Source organism: Sus scrofa, chromosome 7 (genome assembly GCF_054392235.1).
Source record: "Sus scrofa isolate SSC_HxYL_T2T_F1_AM1 chromosome 7, Sscrofa_HxYL_maternal_Yorkshire_Landrace_v2.0, whole genome shotgun sequence".
NCBI classification, from domain to species: Eukaryota; Metazoa; Chordata; class Mammalia; order Artiodactyla; family Suidae; genus Sus; species Sus scrofa.
This window is the reverse complement of record NC_139389.1, coordinates 107,447,922-107,467,913: the sequence shown is the minus strand read 5'-3', so window position 1 is coordinate 107,467,913 and position 19,992 is coordinate 107,447,922. Positions and strand designations below refer to the sequence as shown.

At 42.9% G+C, this 19,992-nt stretch overlaps 1 protein-coding gene and 1 pseudogene across 6 annotated transcripts in view; one reads left to right on the top strand and one right to left on the bottom strand.

Moving 5' to 3' along the window:
• Positions 1 to 397: 397 nt before the first annotated feature.
• Positions 398 to 715, bottom strand: LOC106504509 (cytochrome c pseudogene; annotated as a pseudogene).
• Positions 716 to 8,217: 7,502 nt separating this feature from the next.
• Positions 8,218 to 19,992, top strand: part of ZFYVE1 (zinc finger FYVE-type containing 1) — a 57,022-nt gene continuing 45,247 nt past the window's right edge. For all 6 annotated transcript variants that reach the window (XR_014811109.1, XR_014811108.1, XR_002346008.2 and 3 more), the window contains exons 1-2: positions 8,218 to 8,449; positions 9,914 to 10,845. Coding sequence is in view for 1 of the 6 variants with exons in the window: in XM_001926161.7 (XP_001926196.3) it covers positions 10,333 to 10,845 (513 nt within the window). In the remaining 5 variants the exon portion in view is untranslated. The remainder of the gene's footprint in view (positions 8,450 to 9,913; positions 10,846 to 19,992) is intronic.

The window sequence follows — 19,992 nt, the reverse complement described above, 5'->3', positions numbered from 1 at the left end:
TTCTATGAGATAGTGAAGGGATCTTCTCAGCATTTAAAGATATTAATATAACCAGTTAAAGAAATCTAAATATAAAACCAATCTCCTATAGGTTCTGAGAAGGTAGCCACCACCTTCCTGAAAAGTTTAACCCTCCACATTCAAATTTAATCATCTCTGTAGAAGGGGAAAACAGTGGTAGTACTTACTGAACTGGAATTACTACTAAAATTCAAAAAAGCTGGCCATATTCATTTAGCCAGCAACCCATCTTATATAAATCAGGACGGTCTAACAGAAACCTTCCATCAGCCACACATGTTCTGAATTCTAGTGTATGAGATCAATTTAAATACGGTATGCACATGAAAGTCATGAAGCATCTCGGTCTTGTTATAAATAGGGTGGTGGCCAACTTTTATTCATTAGTAGCTTTTTTGAGCTAAGCTACCAAGTCTTCCCTTCCTCCCTTCTTCTTAATGCCCTCGAAGATCATCTTCTTTCTAGGGATGCACTTCTTGGGATTCTCCGGGTACGCCATCCGTGTCTCCTCTCCTCGGGGGATGCCTTTCTTCTTGCGGGCATCTGTGTAAGCGAATCCAGGAGCCTGACCTGTCGTCCACCCAAACAGACCCTGGAGGTTTGGACCAGTCTTGTGCTTGCGTCCCTTTTCTACAGTATGGCACTGGGAACACTACTGAACAAAAATTTTCTTGCCCTTCTCAGTATCACCCATTTTAAAATCATTCTTTCACCCAGCGTAACAGACAAGTGGCCACTCACAAGCCTGACGTCCTGCTGTCTTGGTCTTGAAAATTTTCTCATTATGTTTTCTTCTTAGAGTTTTATAGTTTTTTTTTTTTTTTTGTCTTTTTGCTATTTCTTGGGCCGCTCCCGCGGCATATGGAGGTTCCCAGGCTAGGGGTCCAATCGGAGCTGTAGCCACCGGCCTACACCAGAGCCACAGCACCTTGGGATCTGAGCCGCATCTGCGACCTACACCACAGCTCACAGCAACGCCGGATCCTTAACCCACTGAGCAAGGGCAGGGACCGAACCCGCAACCTCATGGTTCCTAGTCAGATTCGTTAACCACTGCGCCACAACGGGAACTCCTAGTTTTCTATTTTCTATTTAAATTGACAATCAATTTTGAATTAATCTTTGTGTAAGGGATGAGGTTCCGGTTGAGGTTAAATTTTTATTTTTGCTGCACCTATGGCACATGGAAGTTCCTGGGCCAGGGACTGAATCTGAACCGAAGCTGCTGCCTACAACACAGTTGTGGCAATGCCAGATCCTCAACCCACTGTGCCACAGTGGGAACTCCTGAGATAATTTTTTCCTTTCCTTTTCTTTCTTTCTTTCTTTCTTTCTTTCTTTCTTTCTTTCTTTCTTTCTTTCTTTCTTTCTTTTCTTTCCTTCCTTCCTTCCTTCTTCCTTCTTTCTTTCTTTCTTCTCTTAGGGCTGCACCTACAGCATATGGAAGTTCCCAGGCTATGGGTCAAATTGGAGCTGTAGCTGCTGGCCTATGCCACAGCCACAGCAACACAAGATCTGAGCCACATATGCAACCTACAGCACAGCTCACAGCAAAGTCTTTCCTCACTGAGTGGCACCAGGGATTGAACTTACACCCTCATTGATACTAGTCAGGTTCCTTAACTGCTGAGCCACAATGGGAGCTCCTGCTGTTAATTTTTGCGGGTCTATTTTTTTTTTCTTTTTCTTTTTTTTTTTTTTTTTGTCTTTTGTTGTTGTTGTTGTTGCTATTTCTTGGGCCGCTCCCACGGCATATGGAGGTTCCCAGGCTAGGGGTCGAATCGGAACTGTAGCCACCGGCCTACGCCAGAGCCACAGCAACACGGGATCCGAGCCACGTCTGCAACCTACACCACAGCTCATGGCCATGCCGGATCGTTAACCCACTGAGTAAGGGCAGGGACCGAACCCGCAACCTCATGGTTCCTAGTCGGATTCGTTAACCACTGCGCCACGATGGGAACTCCTCCTTTTGCTTTTTATGGCCACACCTGTGGTATATGGAACTTCCCAGGCTAGGGCTCCAATCAGAGCTACAGTTGCCGGCCTATACCACAGCCACAGCAATGTGGGATCTGAGCCACCTCTGCGACCTATACCACTGCTCAGGGCAACACTGGTCCTTCACTCACTGAGAGAGGGCAGGGATTGAACCCACGTCCTCATAGATGCTAGTCAGGTTCGTTTCCACTGCACCACAAGGGGAACTCCTAGGGCCCATTTTTTGTCCAGTTACTCCAGCACCATCCTTCCTCTAGGATAGAGGAAAGACCATCCTTTTTGTAACTGAATCGATTTTGCACCTCTGTCAAAAACTGGTTGAGCACATTTCTTAAAGCTGAGAAATGGAGAAGGAAACAAGGTCCTGAGTATGTTATTTGATTTGGAGATTGAGGTTTGGCAGAAACCGTAATTGCTCAGTTATGTGAGCCAATGCATTTCTTTTATTGATTAAGGCAGCTTGATTTGCAATCTCTAATTTATCTAACTCATAGGGCAGTAGACTCAAACATAATCTGCTGAAATATATTACCATATTTAAAGAAAAACTACCAACAAGAATGGAGTAAGTCATTTAAATATAGAAAAAGCAAAGTCCTCTTGGTAAAATATAGGAGTGCCTCTTTTGGACACTTGTCATTTTGTGGTCCAGTATTCAACCTCTTTTCCTAGTTGAAGGGAATCTCCCACTATGTCATGCCTCCTCCTCTATAACTCGGGAGAAGAGACTCTCCCTCTCTCCACTTTGCTTACATCCAGGCCACAAATATATGATCCATGTGAGACAGATTCTCCTGCCCAGGATTTTGACTCTTGAGAGACATACACAGATGTAGAGACAGTTAAGAAATTATTCATAGCAGCACTGCTGTATTAGTTTTCTGTTGCTGCTCTAACAAATTACCACAAACTTAGTGGCTAAAACAATATAGATTACACAGATAAATTATCTTACAGTTTTATAGGTCAGATATCAGGTACAGGTCTCACTGGGCTGGAATTGAGGTGTGGGCAAGGCTGTGTTCCTTTCTGAAGCTGTAGGGGATCATCTCTTTCTGCGTCTTTTCTAACTTTGAGAGGGCCCCCCCAACATTCCTTGGCTCAGGGCACCCTTTTTCCATCTTCAAAGTTGGCAGCTCTGACTCTTTTTCAGCCCATCTTTGACCACAGCTGAGAAAGGTTCTCTGCTCTGTGATTGGATTGGGCCCACCTGGTTCATGCCGGCTGCTCTTCCTTCCTCAAGGTCTTTGGCCTTAGTCACGTGTGCAAAGTCCCTTTAGCCACATAATCTAACATTTGTACAGGTTGTGGGAATCAGGACGTGGACATTTGGGAGACCATTACTCTGCCTACCACAGTTGCCATCACTGAGAGTGCAGTGGTGACAGTAGCATAATGTAGTCGAAAAGGTCTTCAGGGAATTTCCGTTGTGGCGCAGTGGTTAACGAATCCGACTAGGAACCATGAGGTTGCGGGTTCGCTCCCTGGCCTCGCTCAGTGGGTTAAGGATCCGGCGTTGCGGTGAGCTGTGGTGTAGGTCGAAGACTCGGCTTGGATCCCGAGTTGCTGTGGCTCTGGCGTAGGCTGGTGGCTACAGCTCCAATTAGACCCCTAGCCTGGGAATTTCCATATGCCGAAGGAGTGGCCGTAGAAAAGGCAAAAAGACCAAAAAAAAAAAAAAAAAAAAAAAAGAAAAAAGAAAAAGTCTTCAGCGGAGAAGGTCCTATTACTCAAATGAATTTATCACATCTGTGGTTGTATAATGATCATAACAATCTGATTTCACAGGATTTCCATCCCCACAGCCCAAGCACATCCCCCCACCCCCCAAACTGTCTCCTCTGGAGACCATAAGTTTTTCAATGTCTGTGAGTCAGCATCTGTTCTGCAAAGAAGTTCAGTCTGTCCTTTTTTCAGATTCCACATGTCAAAGCATTTGATGTTGGTGTCTCATTGCATGGCTGACTTCACAAATATGCTTTGATAAAAAAATAAAAGGAATTTTCATCGTGGCTTAGCGGAAACTAATCTGACTAGCATCCATGAGGACACAGGTTTGATCCCTGGCCTCACTCAGTGAATTAAGGATCCTTTGTGGCCATGAGCTGTGGTGTAGGTCACAGACATGGCTCGAATCTGGTGTTGCTATGGATGTGGTGTATGCCAGCACCTGTAGTTCTGATTGGACCCCTAGCCTGGGAAACTTCATATGCCACAGGTTCAGCCCTAAAGAAAAAAAAAAAGGCAAAAAAGTATGCTGTGTTGAATCACTTAAGGAAGTTATTAAATCTTAGTTTGCTTTGCTTACCTTGAAGATTCTACTTTGTTAGTTTTTACTTTATTCATTTTTTTCCTAATTAAAATATTTTATTTTTATGGTGAGATATACAAATGGGAAAGTATAAACAACATAAATTATTTAAAGGAAAAGTGTCAAATGAACATTGGTGCAACTATCACCAAGGTCAAGAGTAGAACACTGCCAACAGGCACCCAGATACCTGCCATGTGCCCTTATATCAGCTCCCTTCATGAGCTAAACACTAGTTTGACTATTCCTTTTTTGTAATTTATTTATTTTTATTTATTTTTAATTTTTTAAAATTTATTTTGCTTTTTAAAGCTGTACCTGTGGCATATGGAGTTTCCCAGGCCAGGGGTTGAATCGCAGATGCAGCCGTTGGTCTACACAAGAAGCCACTGCAGTGCAGGATCTGAGCCACATCTGTGACCTACACCACAACTCACAGCAATGTTGAATCCTTAACCCACTGAGCGAGGCCAGGGATTAAACCCGCAACCTCACGGTTCCTAGTTGGATTTGTGTCCACTGTGCTACTACGGGACCTCCTCCTTTTTTGTATAATGGCTCATAATATGGCAAATCAGCCATCCTACTGGAAACGATGAAAAATGCTGGTCAAATAGTGAAGAGTCAACAAGAAGACAGGGAATAATCAGACCAAAATCTAGGTGAAGGCAGGATGCAGAGAATAAATAGAGCAATGTCAATTTTACCCTAGGGCATGTGTCTTACTTGAGAACTTAAACTTCTATTTTTCTAGGCCTAGGACAAGTGGGATAGAAGGCTAAGCCCAGGGCCTGGTAGAAGAGAGAGAAGTCTAAAGCTGGGACCTCAAAGAGCTATAGTTTCAGTGTAAGGGTGAATTGCAAGTAAACACATCCCCATCTAACAGATTGTAAAGAAAATTGTCTTGGAAGGGAAGACTGTGGGGAGCTGTGGAGAGGGTACTAGACCCCTAAGCCAGCCCTCTCAGGGATATGAAGCCCAAATATACATCTCCTGGAGGTTTTAAAAAAAAAAGAAATCCCATGGAGTTCCTGCTGTGGCACAGTGGGTTAAGGACTTGGTGTTATGGAATCGGAGGTGTAGGTCACACCTGAGGCTCTGATTCAATCCCTGGCCTGAGAACTTCCACACACCGGGGAGTGGCTGAAAAAAATCCCCAACAGCGCTAGTTTTTATTTATTTATTTATTTATTTATTTATTTATTTATTTATTTTAGGGCCACACTAGTGGCAGATGGAGATTCCCAGGCTAGAGGTCCAATCAGAGCTACAGCTGCTGGCCTACACCACAGCCACAGCCACGCCAGATTCTATCCGAATGTGTGACCTACACCACAGCTCAATACTGGATCCTTGACCCACTGAGTGAGGCCAGGGATCAAATCCACATTCTCATGGATATTAGTCAGATTCATTTCCGCTGCACCACAATGGGAACTCCCTAACAGTGATAGTTTAAAGTGATCTCTTGGATGAAGCAAAACTAAATCTTCTCAGGAGTAACGAAACTATATCCTAACCTTCAAACTTCCCACAAATGATTGTTATTTTTCTTGCTTTTCAGGGCCGCACCTGTGGCACATGGAAGTTCCCAGGCTAGGGGCCGGCCTAAGCCACAGCCACAGCAGCTCGGAATCCAAGCCTCGTCTGTAACCTAAACCACAGCTGGTGGCAATGTGGGATCCTCGACACACTGAGTGAGGCCAGAGATCAAATCCAAATCCTCATGGATACTAGTCGGATCCATTTCTGTTGCATCACAGCGGGAACTCCCCTACAAATGATTTTCCAGGGAAAATGCAGCTCATAGCAAAATATAACTAAGCACACAAAGAATGAGAATGGTAAAAACCACAAGACAACAGAAATGGGTCTGATAATTGCAACGATCTATTACAATAAATAAAAGTAAACTAGTCTTTTTCACTATTATTGACATATTATATTGAACTTAAATAGTAATTTCAAGAGTATAAGTGTGTTTAAATGAAGTTTTTCTTGGAGTTTCTCTTGCGGCTCAGTGGTAATGAACCTGACTAGGATCTATGATGTTGCAGATTCAACCCCTGGCCTTACTCAATGGGTTAAGGATTCCGAGGCACTGTGAACTGTGGTGTAGGTCACACACACAGCTCAGATTTTTTTTTTTTTTTTAAAAAGTCTTTCTTTTCTCTCACTTTTTTATTTTTAATAAATGTAAGAAGGCTTTATTTATTAATTAATTTATTTTTTGCCTTTTTTTTTTTTTTTTTTTTTTCATCTTTTAGAGCTGCACCTGAGGCATATGGAGGTTCCCAGGCTAGGGGTCTAATCAGAGCTATAGCCAGAGCCACAGCAACGCCATATCCGAGCCACATGTGCAATCTACACCACAACTCATGTCAGCGCCAGATCCTTAACCCACTGAGGGAGGCCAGGGATCGAACCTGCAACCTCATGGTTCCTAGTAGGATTAATTTCTGTTGCACCCCGATGGGAACTCCTCTTTTTTCTCACCTTAGTTGCTCTCTTTGGAAGGAACTGCTTTCCACACACTTTTAGGAGGTTTTTTTTTTTTTTTTTTTAGGGTCCCACCAGAGGCATATGGAAGTTCCCAGGCTAGGGGTCGAATTGAAGCTATACCTGCCAGCCTATACCACAACCGCAGCAACAGAGGATCCAGGCCTCATTTGTGACCTACACCACAGCTCAGGGCAACACCATATCAATTCGTTACCACTGAGCCATAATGGGAACTCCATGGCTTTTTCATTACTATGTATATTTGGGTTTTTTGACTGCCCCTCCCCCCACCCAATGTGGTAGTTCCTGGGCCAGGGGTCCAACTTGCCCCACAGCAGGTGGCAATGATCCCTCCTTAACTGGATAGGCCACCAGGGAACCCCTAGATTTGGTTTCATTACTTTCTAACTATGTCCATTGAATCATAAGGTAAAAAACTATCTCACTTTAAGTCAGGAGATTGGTTCTTGACTCAGCTAGAGAAGTCACTCAACCTTCCTTTTCTCTCCCTGTTTAACAACTATCATGATACAAACATAGAACATTAGAATTTGCAGGGACCTGAGAAATTACACAATACAATCCTTTTGTTTCATGGAGAGTTGTGTGATTTATACCAAGAGCTTTCTAGAACAAGCACCCAGTCAGTTTCTCAGACCAGTGCTCTTGATATCAGGCTTTCTTTCAGTGTTGTTGTAAGAAACAAAATTAAAAAACAAAGAGTGAAAGCACTGAACAAACATAAGGCCATTTACAAGAAGAGAGATAACAGTGTTAACCATTAGCCTGTATTGTAACCTGAAAGCTTACCTGAATAAATGTACCTCTCTAACTAAAAGACCATTTAAAACTCGGGAGTTTTTAAAATATGTAAGGAAAGGTCAGAAAAATAAAGTAATGGTTGGTTTTCATGAAGAGAAAACAAAACTCCTCCAAAAGTACTTATATTCTCTTAAAATTCTTTCTGGCCTCTTAGTTTGTGCAAGGTGAAATTGGGTAACTGGAGACGGCCTGTCTTTCCATATTTCTTAAAGAATGGTGTGCAATAAGGGTTACCTGAAATCGAATTATTTGCCTCGCCTATGCTACATATTATATCAGTTCTCTAATTTAACGCCACTCCTTCCCAAAACAACTTGCGGAAACCTGCGGAAACCACACTCGTTGCAAAAACTCCAAGTCCCGACATGCTCCGAGGCGTGTCCCTATCGCCTCCTCACAAGAATGTCTTCTTCTGTACTGGGAATTGTAGTTATTCTTGGGCTTCTCTTCCGGGATGTTGGGGAAAGACGCACTTCAGAAGAACTACATTTCCCAGAAAGCTGTGCGCGCCCTTCTCCGCCCTCTCCGTTGTCAAGCTCCAGCCCTCCCGCTCCTCCCTCAGTGGGTTGCACTGCTCACGCCTTCCTGTTAGTCCGAGCTGGGAGAAGTTCACTTCGATCAGCTGATCCTAACTGACAACGGGAGAGGAGGAAGCCCGGGAGGCAGCGAAGGAGGAGGGGGGCGGAGATGGAGATGAGGATGGATCCACCGGTGCCCTGAGGAACAGCCCCCGCCTCCACCGGCACCCCGCGGTCCTCCGACGCAGTCTTGCCGCAGCAGAGCTGCTCCGTGGTGGGGTCCCCGGGCCGCCGCGGGCGGGGAGGGAAGGGCACGGCCCTGCGCCTGGAGAGCGATATCCCTGGAGCTCCTGCTGCCCCGGGGTGGAAGGGGGGGCGGGTGCGGCTGGGGTGGGGGTGGGGTGGTATAAACAATGGATTCAGTTCTGGTCTCTGCCAGCGTTGGGGGGGGATTTTGGGGGACCTTCTTTGTTCTTAGACCCTGCTTCTGCCCCTCGGGTAGCGGTGGTGGTGCCCGGGAGGAAGCAAGGGTGAGGAATCCCTGGCTGGAGAGAGGCGTCGAGGTGGGAGCCCGAGTGGGCAGATTGTTTGCTTAGGTCTGGTGGGCGGTGAGGTATCCTTTTGAAGGTTGGTTTTATATTTTTTTCAATTCTGGCAGATTTTGATTTTTGGTTCCTCTGTGAGAGCTGGTTAGGCACGTCTGTGGAGTGTAAATAAGGTCTCCTAGTCACTCCCTTCGCCTTCCTTATTTATCTAAAAATAAGATTGATAGATTGATTACTGTTTGGAGGAATGAATACCTGCAAGGAGGGCTTTGCCAGCATTAGAATGGGTGTCAAGGCGAAGAGGAGTTAGGAATATAAAATTTGTAGAAGTGACAAAAGCCCCTTTCTTGCCCCAGTTTTCTTTCTTTCTTTCTTTTTTTTTTTTTAAGTTATTTTTAAGTTGGGTTTTGAGTGACAAAGAGAAAAATTATTTGTTTTGACTCATTCAGGCCTGGTTTTGTGGTGGTGCATAGTGGAGGAATTCTGTTTCCTGTTGCTCACCTTTTTTGCAGTTAGAGAAAAGGACAAAAGGAAGTACAGTTGTTTTTAATTGTTTTTAAACATGGAATGGTGACTTGTGTTTCTAGTGTAGAGTCCTTAATAGGCATCTGTTGAGAGCTGAAACAGTCCAGTTGCAAGGGTAATTGGATCTGCCCAGGACTTTGATGGAGCTGAAGTTTATTCTTGTTTAACTTTTTACAGCCATCTTTCTCCACCTCTCCCAGTTGTGGGGTGCAGAGGGCTGTCCCTCCAAGGACTATTTTGTTTAGTGCTTTTGATGAATAGAGAATTTCAGTCTGGGAAATTAAGCAGCAAAATCTCTTAGATGCCTTGAGCCTAGAGGTAGTTGTTGTTTTCAAAAGGAGGAGCCTTAACCATGATTTTGAGAAGACATTTCTAGGATAAGAATGAGCCAGTGGAAGTTTTACAAGCAAGAATGAGGTTCTGGAGTTCCCGTGTGGCACAGTGGGTTGAGGGCCTAGTGTTGTCACTGCAGTGGCTTGGGTTGCTCCTGTGGCTTGGGTTCCGTCCCTGGCGAGGGAATTTCCACATGTGCAGCCACACAAAAAAAAGGAAGGTTTCTCTTGGTAGTTTTGGCCTCATATTTAATTACAGTCTTTTTTTTTTTTTTTTTTTTAAAGGTGCACTTCTGTTTTTGGATGAGTGAAATCCTTTTCATGTCTCTGTTCTAGGTGTCCCCTGAAATATTGACTTGAGGTTGGATTATATTGAAAAGCTCCTGACTACATTTTCATTACCAAAATCTTGTGGCTGAGGTTCCACTCATGAGCCCACCTCAGTGAACCCACCAGATCTCTCTCAGATAGCCATAAAAGACCCTTCCAAGTTAATTTAGACTACATATTTGCCTGCACTTTATGGAAGATGAAACTATCAAACCAAATCAACGTTGCTGCTGATACAGGAAGCTTGGAGGCAGAATATTAAACATTTGAACATTTGCATGTGAAGAATTCTAGTAGGACATTAACTGTTTTTTTAAAAAAGGAATTTTTTTTTTTAAGGTGTTCAGAACCCTGTGAAAGGTCTGTGCGGTCTTCAGACTCAAAGCCTTTGTCTTCACTTCTGGGGAAAGCCCAGGTACCATTATATGGTGGGTGATTTCCTTACTAAACTGAGTATGAGTGCCCAGACTTCCCCAGCAGAGAAGGGCCTGAATCCGGGGCTATTGTGCCAGGAAAGTTACACGTGCAGTGGGACCGATGAAGCTGTCTTCGAGTGTGATGAGTGCTGTAGTCTGCAGTGTCTCCGCTGCGAGGAGGAGCTCCATCGGCAGGAGCGCCTGAGAAACCATGAGCGAATCAGACTCAAAGCCGGCCATGTCCCTTACTGTGACCCCTGCAAGGGCCCCAATGGGCATTCCCCAGGTATGAAGCAGAGGGCAGTGGTGAGGTGCCAGACCTGTAAAATCAACTTGTGCCTGGAGTGCCAGAAGAGGACTCATTCTGGGGGTAGCAAAAGGAGGCATCCCGTTACTGTGTACCATGTTGCTAAGGTCCAGGAGTTGCTGGAGGACGAAGGGATGGATGAGGAGACCAAGAGGAAGAAGATGACTGAGAAGGTTGTGAGTTTCCTCCTAGTAGATGAAAATGAAGAGATCCAGGTAAGTGCTCAGGGATAGCGGGATTCACGCGGTGGCAGATGGAGCAGATCTTTTGTTGGCAGGTGGCTCTAAGGGAAAATCTAGTGACTCAAAGGCAGGACCCTCCTGAAAGGTTAAGTTGTGTGGAGTCAGATTTAATTACTTTCCAGCTGCATGACCTTGGGCTGAAGTTACCTCTCTTAGTCTTCTCCTCTATAAGCTGGGGGCAGTGCCTACTTATTGGGTTGTAGGAGGGAGGAAGTGACAGTGTTTGTAAAGCCTGTTACGTAATAAATGCTCAGTGTATGGTAGCTGTCATTGTTATTATTAGGATAATTATTAGGAAGAACTGATTTAGAACTATTTTCTGAATGAGAGCACTTTGGCAAGTTGTGAATACATGTGAAGGGGGAGGGGCTGTGTGTGTTCCCTGGGGAAGGAAACACTGATTTGTGTTGGGTTCCATGGGTGTGCAAGGCTGTAAGTCATAACCCTGCCAGCTCCCTTTAGAGGTAGGTCTTTAAAAAGTGGCTTTTCCAGAGTTCCCATTGTAGTTCAGCAGAAATGAACCCGACTAGTATCCATGAGGATATAGGTTTGATCCCTGGCCCCGCTCAGGGGGCTAAAGATCCTGCGTTGCTGGATCACAGATGCGGGCTTGGTTCTGGCGTGGCTGTGGCTGTGATGTAGGCCAGCAGCTGTAGCTCTGATTTGATTCCTAGCCTGGGAACCTCCATATGCAACACCTGTGGCCCTAAAAAAAAAAAACCTGGCTTTTCCTAAGGGTAGTATCCTCTCTTGATGACCCCTTATTTTCATGTACTGGCTTCTGATAAGTAGAAGCCACTAAGGGCATCTGGAATTACAGAAGGACTAGAGAATATTTGATTTCATTTCGAGCAGCGGAGAGGGTAGCCTGACAGCAGCAAACTGGGGAGATGGAAGTGTATGACCATTAGGGGTGATTGGGATGGGGTAGTAGAATGTTTATACTTTCCAGTGAAGGTAGTGACATTGTCATGTCTGTACTTGCCTGTGAAGACTGCTTGAATTCACATGCTGGCTTCATTCACTGGCTGTATAACCAAGGGCAAGTTATTTGAACTCCATGCTTCAATTTCACTTCTCCGTCTGGTAGAATGAGAGTAGTCTTTGAGGGGGCTCAAAAGATTAGGAATGGAAATGGAAAGGCCCTTATCACAGGGCCTGGCACATGGAGTCCAGCACCAGTTGGTTGTACATGTTAGTATCAGGGAGTATTTGTGGTACATTGATCCAGCACTTTAGCTGTGATGACTCCTCAGATCTCCCGATTGGAGGAGTACCTTTGTAAGTTACCATTTGAAAATTCTAATTACCCACGAAATATTTTTCATCTGCCTTTGTCCTCCTTAGATAAAAGTATGGAAATGAATGACATCATAATTCCTATGTACTTCCATTTTCAGCTACATACTTTGCTAACATAGACTTTTTTCCTTTCTTGGCTGAGACGACCGAATCAAGTTATGGAAGAGTGACCCAGATCCCATTCTGCCTCCCTTGTTAGCAATAATGTCTCCACTGTGGATAATGCTCTAATTGGGTGACAGTGTGGACTAAATATTTTATAAATGGAATACTTGGATTTGGATGATTCTTGTTGGTTTTGCCACCAGTTCCTTTTAATGTCAGCCTTTGGAAAGTCATACTTTGGACGGTTGTCACTTTTGCAAAGTAAGAGGAAGATTTGGGATGAACCAATGACCCTTATGGCTATTGGGTCAATAGCAACTAGAGTATTTTTTTGAGGGGAGGAGGATGTATATGTATTTTTCTTTTTATAGCATTGATACTTGTTTCTTAGTAGAGAAGTAAGAAAATAAAAGGAAGTGTACTAAAGAAGACACATCCTATTTGTTCATTTTTTTTTCTTTTTTTTTTTTTGGTCTTTTTGCCATTTCTTGGGCTGTTCCTGCGGCATATGGAGGTTCCCAGGCTAGGGGTCCAATCGGAGCTGTAGCCACCGGCCTATGCCAGAGCCACAGCAATGCAGGATCCGAGCCGTGTCTGCAAGCTACACCACAGCTCATGGCAATGCCGGATCCTTAACCCACTGAGCAAGGGCAGGGACCGAACCCGCAACCTCATGGTTCCTAGTTGAATTGGTTAACTACTGCGCCACGACGGGAACTCCCATCTTTTTTTCTTGTAGTGTGTAATATGTGTTGTTTTGTTTGTTTATTTGTTTGCCATGTCTGCAGCATGTAGAAGTTCTGGGGCCAGGGGTTGAATCTGTGCCACAGCAGCAACCCGAGTGACAATGCTGGATCCTTAACCCACTGTGCTGCAGTGGGAACTCCTTAGTGTGTAATATGTATACAATTGGGTCGTTTTTTAAAGATTTCTCCCTTCGTAAACATTGATCACTTCCCAGGAAATAACAGTTTAACTGGAAGCAGCGTGGGTTGGGAATAATGGACTGGATGAGGATTTTAGGTGGGACTTTGTTTTTTATAGAGTCATAGTGGAAAAGTACTTAGAGAAGATGTCTAGTTCACTTTCTAAAATGAATGTCTAAAGCAGAGAGATGACTGATACAAATCTAGATGATAAATTCAGCTGGGTTGTAAACTGCTGGTAAGCAGGATCACATCTTTTGCCCTGAATCATATACAATGGTAGGCATGTTGTCAGCATATAAATACTTGATTAATGATGTCACATCTTAAGTTTTTAAGAAATGAGTATCATGCACATACTTAGTAAAAAAATATAGCTCATATAAAAGGGCATGCAAAGACGAGTTTCCCTCCTGTTCCACACCTTAAAGTCTCCTTTGTTAAAACAGTCAGCATTGGAGTTCCTGTCCTGGCTTAGCAGTATCAAACCTGACTAGCATCCATGAGGAGGATGTGGGTTTGATCCCTGGCCTTGCTCAGTGGGTTAAGGATCTGGCGTTGCCGTGAGCTGTGGTGTAGGCTGCATACACAGTTTGGATCTCACATTGCTGTGGCTGTGGCATAGGTCGGCAACTGTGGCTCTGGTTGACCCCCTAGCCTAGAAACTTCCATATGCCATGGCTGTGGCCCTAAAAAAAAAAAAGAAAAAAAAAAAAGAAAAAAAAAAAGAGCAAATAAATAAATAAAAAGCAAATCATAAATAAATGCAAACAAAACAAATACCAATCACCATTAACAGTTAACCACATGCCCTTCTAGAATTTTCTTTCACATATACTTATGAATATGTGTATGTGTCCTTTTAATTTTTCAACAAAAAGGCAATCTGATGTCCTTGCTGTTCTGTCCTTGGCAGCTTTTTCACTAAAGGATACATTTTTTTTTTCTAGAGGCTTAAAACAATACAAATTTATTACCTTACTGTACTATAGGTCAGAAGTCAGACATGGGTCTCACTGGGCTAAAGGCAGGTGTTGGCAGGGCTGTGTTCCTCTCTAGAGGTTCCAGGAGGAGATCCACTTACTTGCTTTTCTCATCTTCTAGTGGCTGCCTGCATTCCTTGGCTCATGACCACCTTCTTCCACTAAAGGATACAACTTGTACAACTTTCCTTATCAGCACATTGAGGTCTACCTCATGATTTAAAGGCTGCCTAGTATCTACTAAATGGTTTTTCTATAATTTTTGCCTATTAATGGATATTTGCATTATTACAACCAAGGATGTATTGACTACCCTGTAAATCTATTTAGAAATGGAATCTTTGTGTCAAATGATATGTGCATTTTTAACTTAGATCGGTATTACCAATTTCTGAACTTTATTTTTTAGCTTCTGCAGTACTTCTCTGAGTCTCCCCTGGGTTCTGGTCATGGCTTATCGTAGTTAAAAATTTAAAGAGCTCTTACTGGGGTGCTTGGCACTGTTAGCGTTTGAGCTCGTTTAATCCTGATGATAACTCTGCATATTAGTTTCTTATTGTTGCTTTGACAAATTACCACAAATTTAGTGGCTTAAAGCAACACGAGTTTATAGGTTGGAGGTCAGAAGTCCTAAAATGTGTCGATAAGGCTATGTTCCTTCTGGGGGCTCTAGGGAAGAATTTGTTTCCTTGTCTTTCTAACTCCAAGAGGCCTCCTGCATTCTTTGGCTTGTGGCTTTGTCATCCAGCTTCAAAGCCAGTAGTGTAACGTCTTCCAGTGCCCTTTTCCTGTCTTTTTTTTTCTGTTGTCACATTGCCTCTGTGTCTGTGGCCCTTTTGCTCCTCTCTCACAATGATCCCTGTGGTTACATTGGATCCACTTGGGTAATCCAGCATCATCTCCCCACCTCATGGTCCTTAATTCAGTCGTATCTGCAAAGCTGTTTTGCCCCATGAAGTGACATAGTCCTAGGTTCTGGACATTAGGATGTGGACATCTGCCTGGGTGGGGCAAAGGGGCAATTTCAGCCTCCTGCAGCCTGTGGAATAAGTTGTACGTCCTAGTCAGTTGGGCTGCTGTAACAGAACACAGATGGAGTGGCTTATAAACAGCAGAAGTTTATTTCTTACGGTTCTAGAGGCTGGGAAGTTCAAAATGATGGCTCTGACAGATTCGATATCTGAAGAGGGCTTGGTTCGTGACAGCTGTCTTCTCACCATGTCTTCTTATCACAGAAAGAAACTTTCTGGAGTCTCTTTTATAAGGGCACTAATCCTATTCATGAGAGCTCTACCTTCATGACCTAATCACCTCTCAAAGGTCTTACCTTCTCATTCCATCACATTGGGGATTAGATTTCAACATACGCATTTTGGGAGGATACAAGTGTTTCATCTATAGCATTGTATTTTCTTTTTTTCTTTTTGTCAGTTCCATCCTTGGCATGCAGGAGTTCCTGGGTTAGGGATTGAATCTGAGCCAGAGCAGTGACAATGCTGAGTCCTTAACCGCTAGGCCACCAGGGAGCTCCCAGTCACATTATATATTCCTAATGAGGGCACTGAAACACAGAGAAGTAACTTGCCAAGATCAAATTATAATAAGTAGCAGAGGATTTGAGATTTTGCTCTGTTTATACTTCTGCCATTGCTTACCAAGTCATTTAAACGTTCTGATTAAACTTCATTCTCATCAATAGCGTCAGCTCACCAATTCCTCATGGCTGCTCTGAGGATCACATGAAAACATAGCTCTATATAAATGCAAGACTGTTATCACTGAAGAACTTCCTCCTCATTGCAGTGAAGAGTCCATGATTTAGGCCCCAACTTTCTTTTTCTCTTCATGTTTCTAGGCATTTGTGGGTTTCGATCATTTTCAGTGTAGTACACAGTGATTATTTTAGCATCTTGTAGGCTGTTACTGTGATGTGTGGCTCCCTCAAATTCTATGGCCTACAGTCTCCTGATATTTGATATTATTTAGTGTCTTTTGGAAAGCCTAAAAGGACAGAAAGGTCTCTTTTAAAAGTGAAAATTTTATCATTACCCTGTCACCATGTGAGTGTATACTAGAAGGGCAAATTTGAAGAGTCTCACTTTTGGTCCCAGAAGCAGAGAGTCGTGGGTGGCACTTATTTATTTATTTATTTTGGCCACACCTGCAGCATGTGGAAGTTTCCAAGTCAGGGATTAAACCCATGCCACAGCAATGACCCAAGCCACAGCAGTGACAATGCCAGATCCTTAACCTGCTGAGCCACCAGGGAACTCATTGTGGCTCTAGACACATTTGGCCAAGTAGCCAAAAACATGCATTCATTCATCACATTCACTGAGTATATGTTATGGTGCCAGGTACTTTCTGTGTTCTAGGGAGGCATGATTAGTAAGACTTGGTTCATGTCATTGTAGAGCTTACCATTCAGGTGAGGAAAGCAGAGTTCACACATGTAAAACACATACAAAGGTAGTTCAGATGTATAATCAAGGACGATTGACTGGGAAGCTGCTTTTGTGGATGGTCAGGGAAAGTTTTATTATTGTAGAGGTAAATTCTAAGCAGAGATCTTATGGTTAATACTATCTGGGGAAATAGACCTTCAGACAGAGAGGAAATGAGAACAAAAAGCAGGTGGGATGGCATATTTGAGTAGAGAAAGAATGCCAGTGTGGCTGGAGCGAGCTGGCAGAGGGGTGAGGATAGAGGTGCAGAGGTAAGCAGCTGCCGGGTCACATGGGGCCTTGTAGGCCGCGGAAATAAGGGTGGATTTTAAATGTAACAGAAAACACCAAACTGCTTTAGGCTTGGAGGTCTCATGAGCTGATAGACGTTTTTAAGAGATGGCTCTGGACTTTGGCATGAAGACTAGGTGGTAGTGCTTGTGGGAGAGCAAGAGGGGAAGGCAGGGAAACCACTTAAGAGGCTGCTGCAGATGATGAGGAGAGAGTTGGCTTCAGTTTGGTGCAATCATCGACACGGTGAGCTGGAAAGACACTGCTGAATTTGGAACAGAGTTTGGATGTAAAACAGGAAGGCCAATATGTTGTTGGGTGGAGGAGCGAGGGAATGAGAGAACTCAGTGGTGACTCCCAGGCATTTGATTTGTGCAAATAACATGTGCTTAATACCCCAAGATTTGACTCAAATTGATAAAACTTAGTCTTTAAGAAACTCAATTCACACAATAAAGAGAGAGTTAAAATAATCTCATTTGGCAATAGCTAACGCAGTGGTGATTTTGCTCCCCCAGGGGGCACGTGACAATGTTTGGAAACATCTCTGGTTGTCACAGCTGGAGGTTGGGGGATTATGTGTTGTGGGGCTTGTAGGTAGAGGCCAGGGTGCTGCTAAATACCTTAAAATGCATAGGGCAGTTCCCACAGAAAGAATTCTCTGGTACAAAGTGTCCATAGTGCTGAGATTGAGAAAACTGATCTAACAGGTGAAGGTTTGATCTGGGAGGAGATCTGGATTCCAGTGAAGTAGAAAACATTTAACCAGTGCACCAGTTTTTCCTCCTTCTTTTGGTTCCGTTTGCTCCTTAGAAGTAATTTAGCTGAAACCAGGATTCTCTTTTGACATATTTTGTAACCTCTCTGTGGTGAAATGGTTAGACTTTCTGCGTTGTATTCATTGATTTTTCTAGACCTCAGTGGAACTGTACTTGGACAGCCAAAGGACTTCTGAGTCCATTATTTAGCATCTGCAATAAGTAAATGATCCACACTCACATGTCATCTGTAATCTCTTGAAGTTAGAGACAACACCCTTAGCAAATAATTCAAAGGTTAGAAGAATAAAGTCCTGACAATTATAGAGTTCTTAATGGAGGTAGGGGACGGCATTTTCCTCTCTGTTGGGTCTTGTGAGGAATTCAGACATCTTACTGGAATATTTCTAGTTGGAGAAAAACGGTGAAAAAAATCACGTTTACATGTGTACAATAAAATTATATATATACATTAAAGTGTATATATATATATAAAACTTGGGGTGTAGTTGATTTGCAGTGTTGCATTAGCTTTAGATTTATAGCAAAGTTAAGTTTTACATGTGCATACATATCCATTCCTTTTTCTCATATTGGTTATTACAGAACATTGAGTAGACCTTCCTGTGCTATACAGTAAGTCCTTGTTAGTTATCTATTTTATATATAATAGTGTGTAGGTGATAATCCTATCCTCCCAGTTTATCCCGCCCACCACAGTTTCCCCTTTGGTAACCCAAAATTTAATTTCAAAGCCTGTGAGTTTGTTTCTGGTGGTTTGTTTTGTTTGTTTTTTTGCTTTTTAGGGCCTCACTTATGGCATATGGGGGTTCCCAGGCTAGGGGTCAAATCAGAGCTGTAGCTTCCAGCCTACACCATAGCCATAGCAACATGGGATCCGAGCCACGTCTGTGACCTACAAGCAGAATTCATGGCAACGCCAGAACCTAAACCCACTGAGCTAGGCCAGGGATTGAACCTGAAACCTCATGGTTACTAGTCTGATTTGTTTCTGCTGCACCACAATGGAAACTCCTCTGTTTTATAAATAAGTTCTTTCGTATCTTTTATTAGACTCCACATGTCTAATAAAATACCATGTATTTGTCTTTCTCTTTTTGACTTCATTTAATATGATAATCTCTAGGTTCATCCATGTTGCCTAAAAAGGTCATTATGTCTTTCTTTTTTATGGCTGAGTAATAATTCCATTCTATATATATGTATACATAATGTCATATTTATCCATTTCTCTTTTGATGGACATTTAGGTTGTTTCCATGTTTTGGCTATTGTAAAATCCTATTGGCTGTAGTACTGCCATGAGCATTGGGGTGCATGTATCTTTTTGAATTATGGTTTTCTCCAGGTCTGTGCCCAGGAGTGGGATTGCTGGGACTATGGTAGTTCTATATATACACACATACATACACACACACACATATATATATTTTTTTTAACCCACACCAGTGGCATGTGAAAGTTCCTGGGCCAGGGATTGAACCCGTGCCAGCATCAGCCTGAGCCACAGCAGTGACAATGCAAGATCCTTAACTGATTGCACTGCAAGGGAATTCCTTAGTTTTTTAAGGAACCTTTGTACTGTTCTCCATAGAAGTTGTACCAGTTTACATCTCCAACAACAGTGTAGGAGGGTTCCCTTTTCTCCACACCCTCTCTAGAAGTTACTGTTTGTGGACTTTTTAATGATGGCCATTCTGACCAGTGTAAGGTGATAGCTCATTGTACTTTTGATTTGCATTTCTCTAATAATTACCGATGTTGAGCATTTTTTCATAGGCTTTTAGGCCATCTGTATGTCTCCTTTGGAGAAATGTTGATTTAGATCTTTCTTGTGCCCATTTTTTGGTTTTTTTTTTTGTTTGTTTTGATATTGAGCTGTATGAGCTGTTTGTATTTTTTGGAGATTAATCCCTTGTTGGTTGCTTTGTTTGCAAAGATTTTCTCCCATTCTGTGGATTGTCATTCTGGTTTTTTTTTTTTTTTTTTTTTTTTTTTTTAAATGATTTCCTTTTCTGTGCAGAAGCTTTTAAATTTAATCAGGTCCCATTTGTTTATTTTTGTTTTTATTTCCATTACTCCAGGAGGTGGCTTATAAATTAAAAATAAATAAATAAATAAATATATGCATATTTAAATGTCATACAGGTTTCTCTTTTTTTCACAGCCATTCCATTCTCCACATTGTCTCTTTTCTACAAACTTCCTCTAACTGCCCTCTTCCTAGGAGACTAGAGCAGCACACTGACAAGCGGTTATATGTGTTTCATCTTCATGCTGACGACCCCTG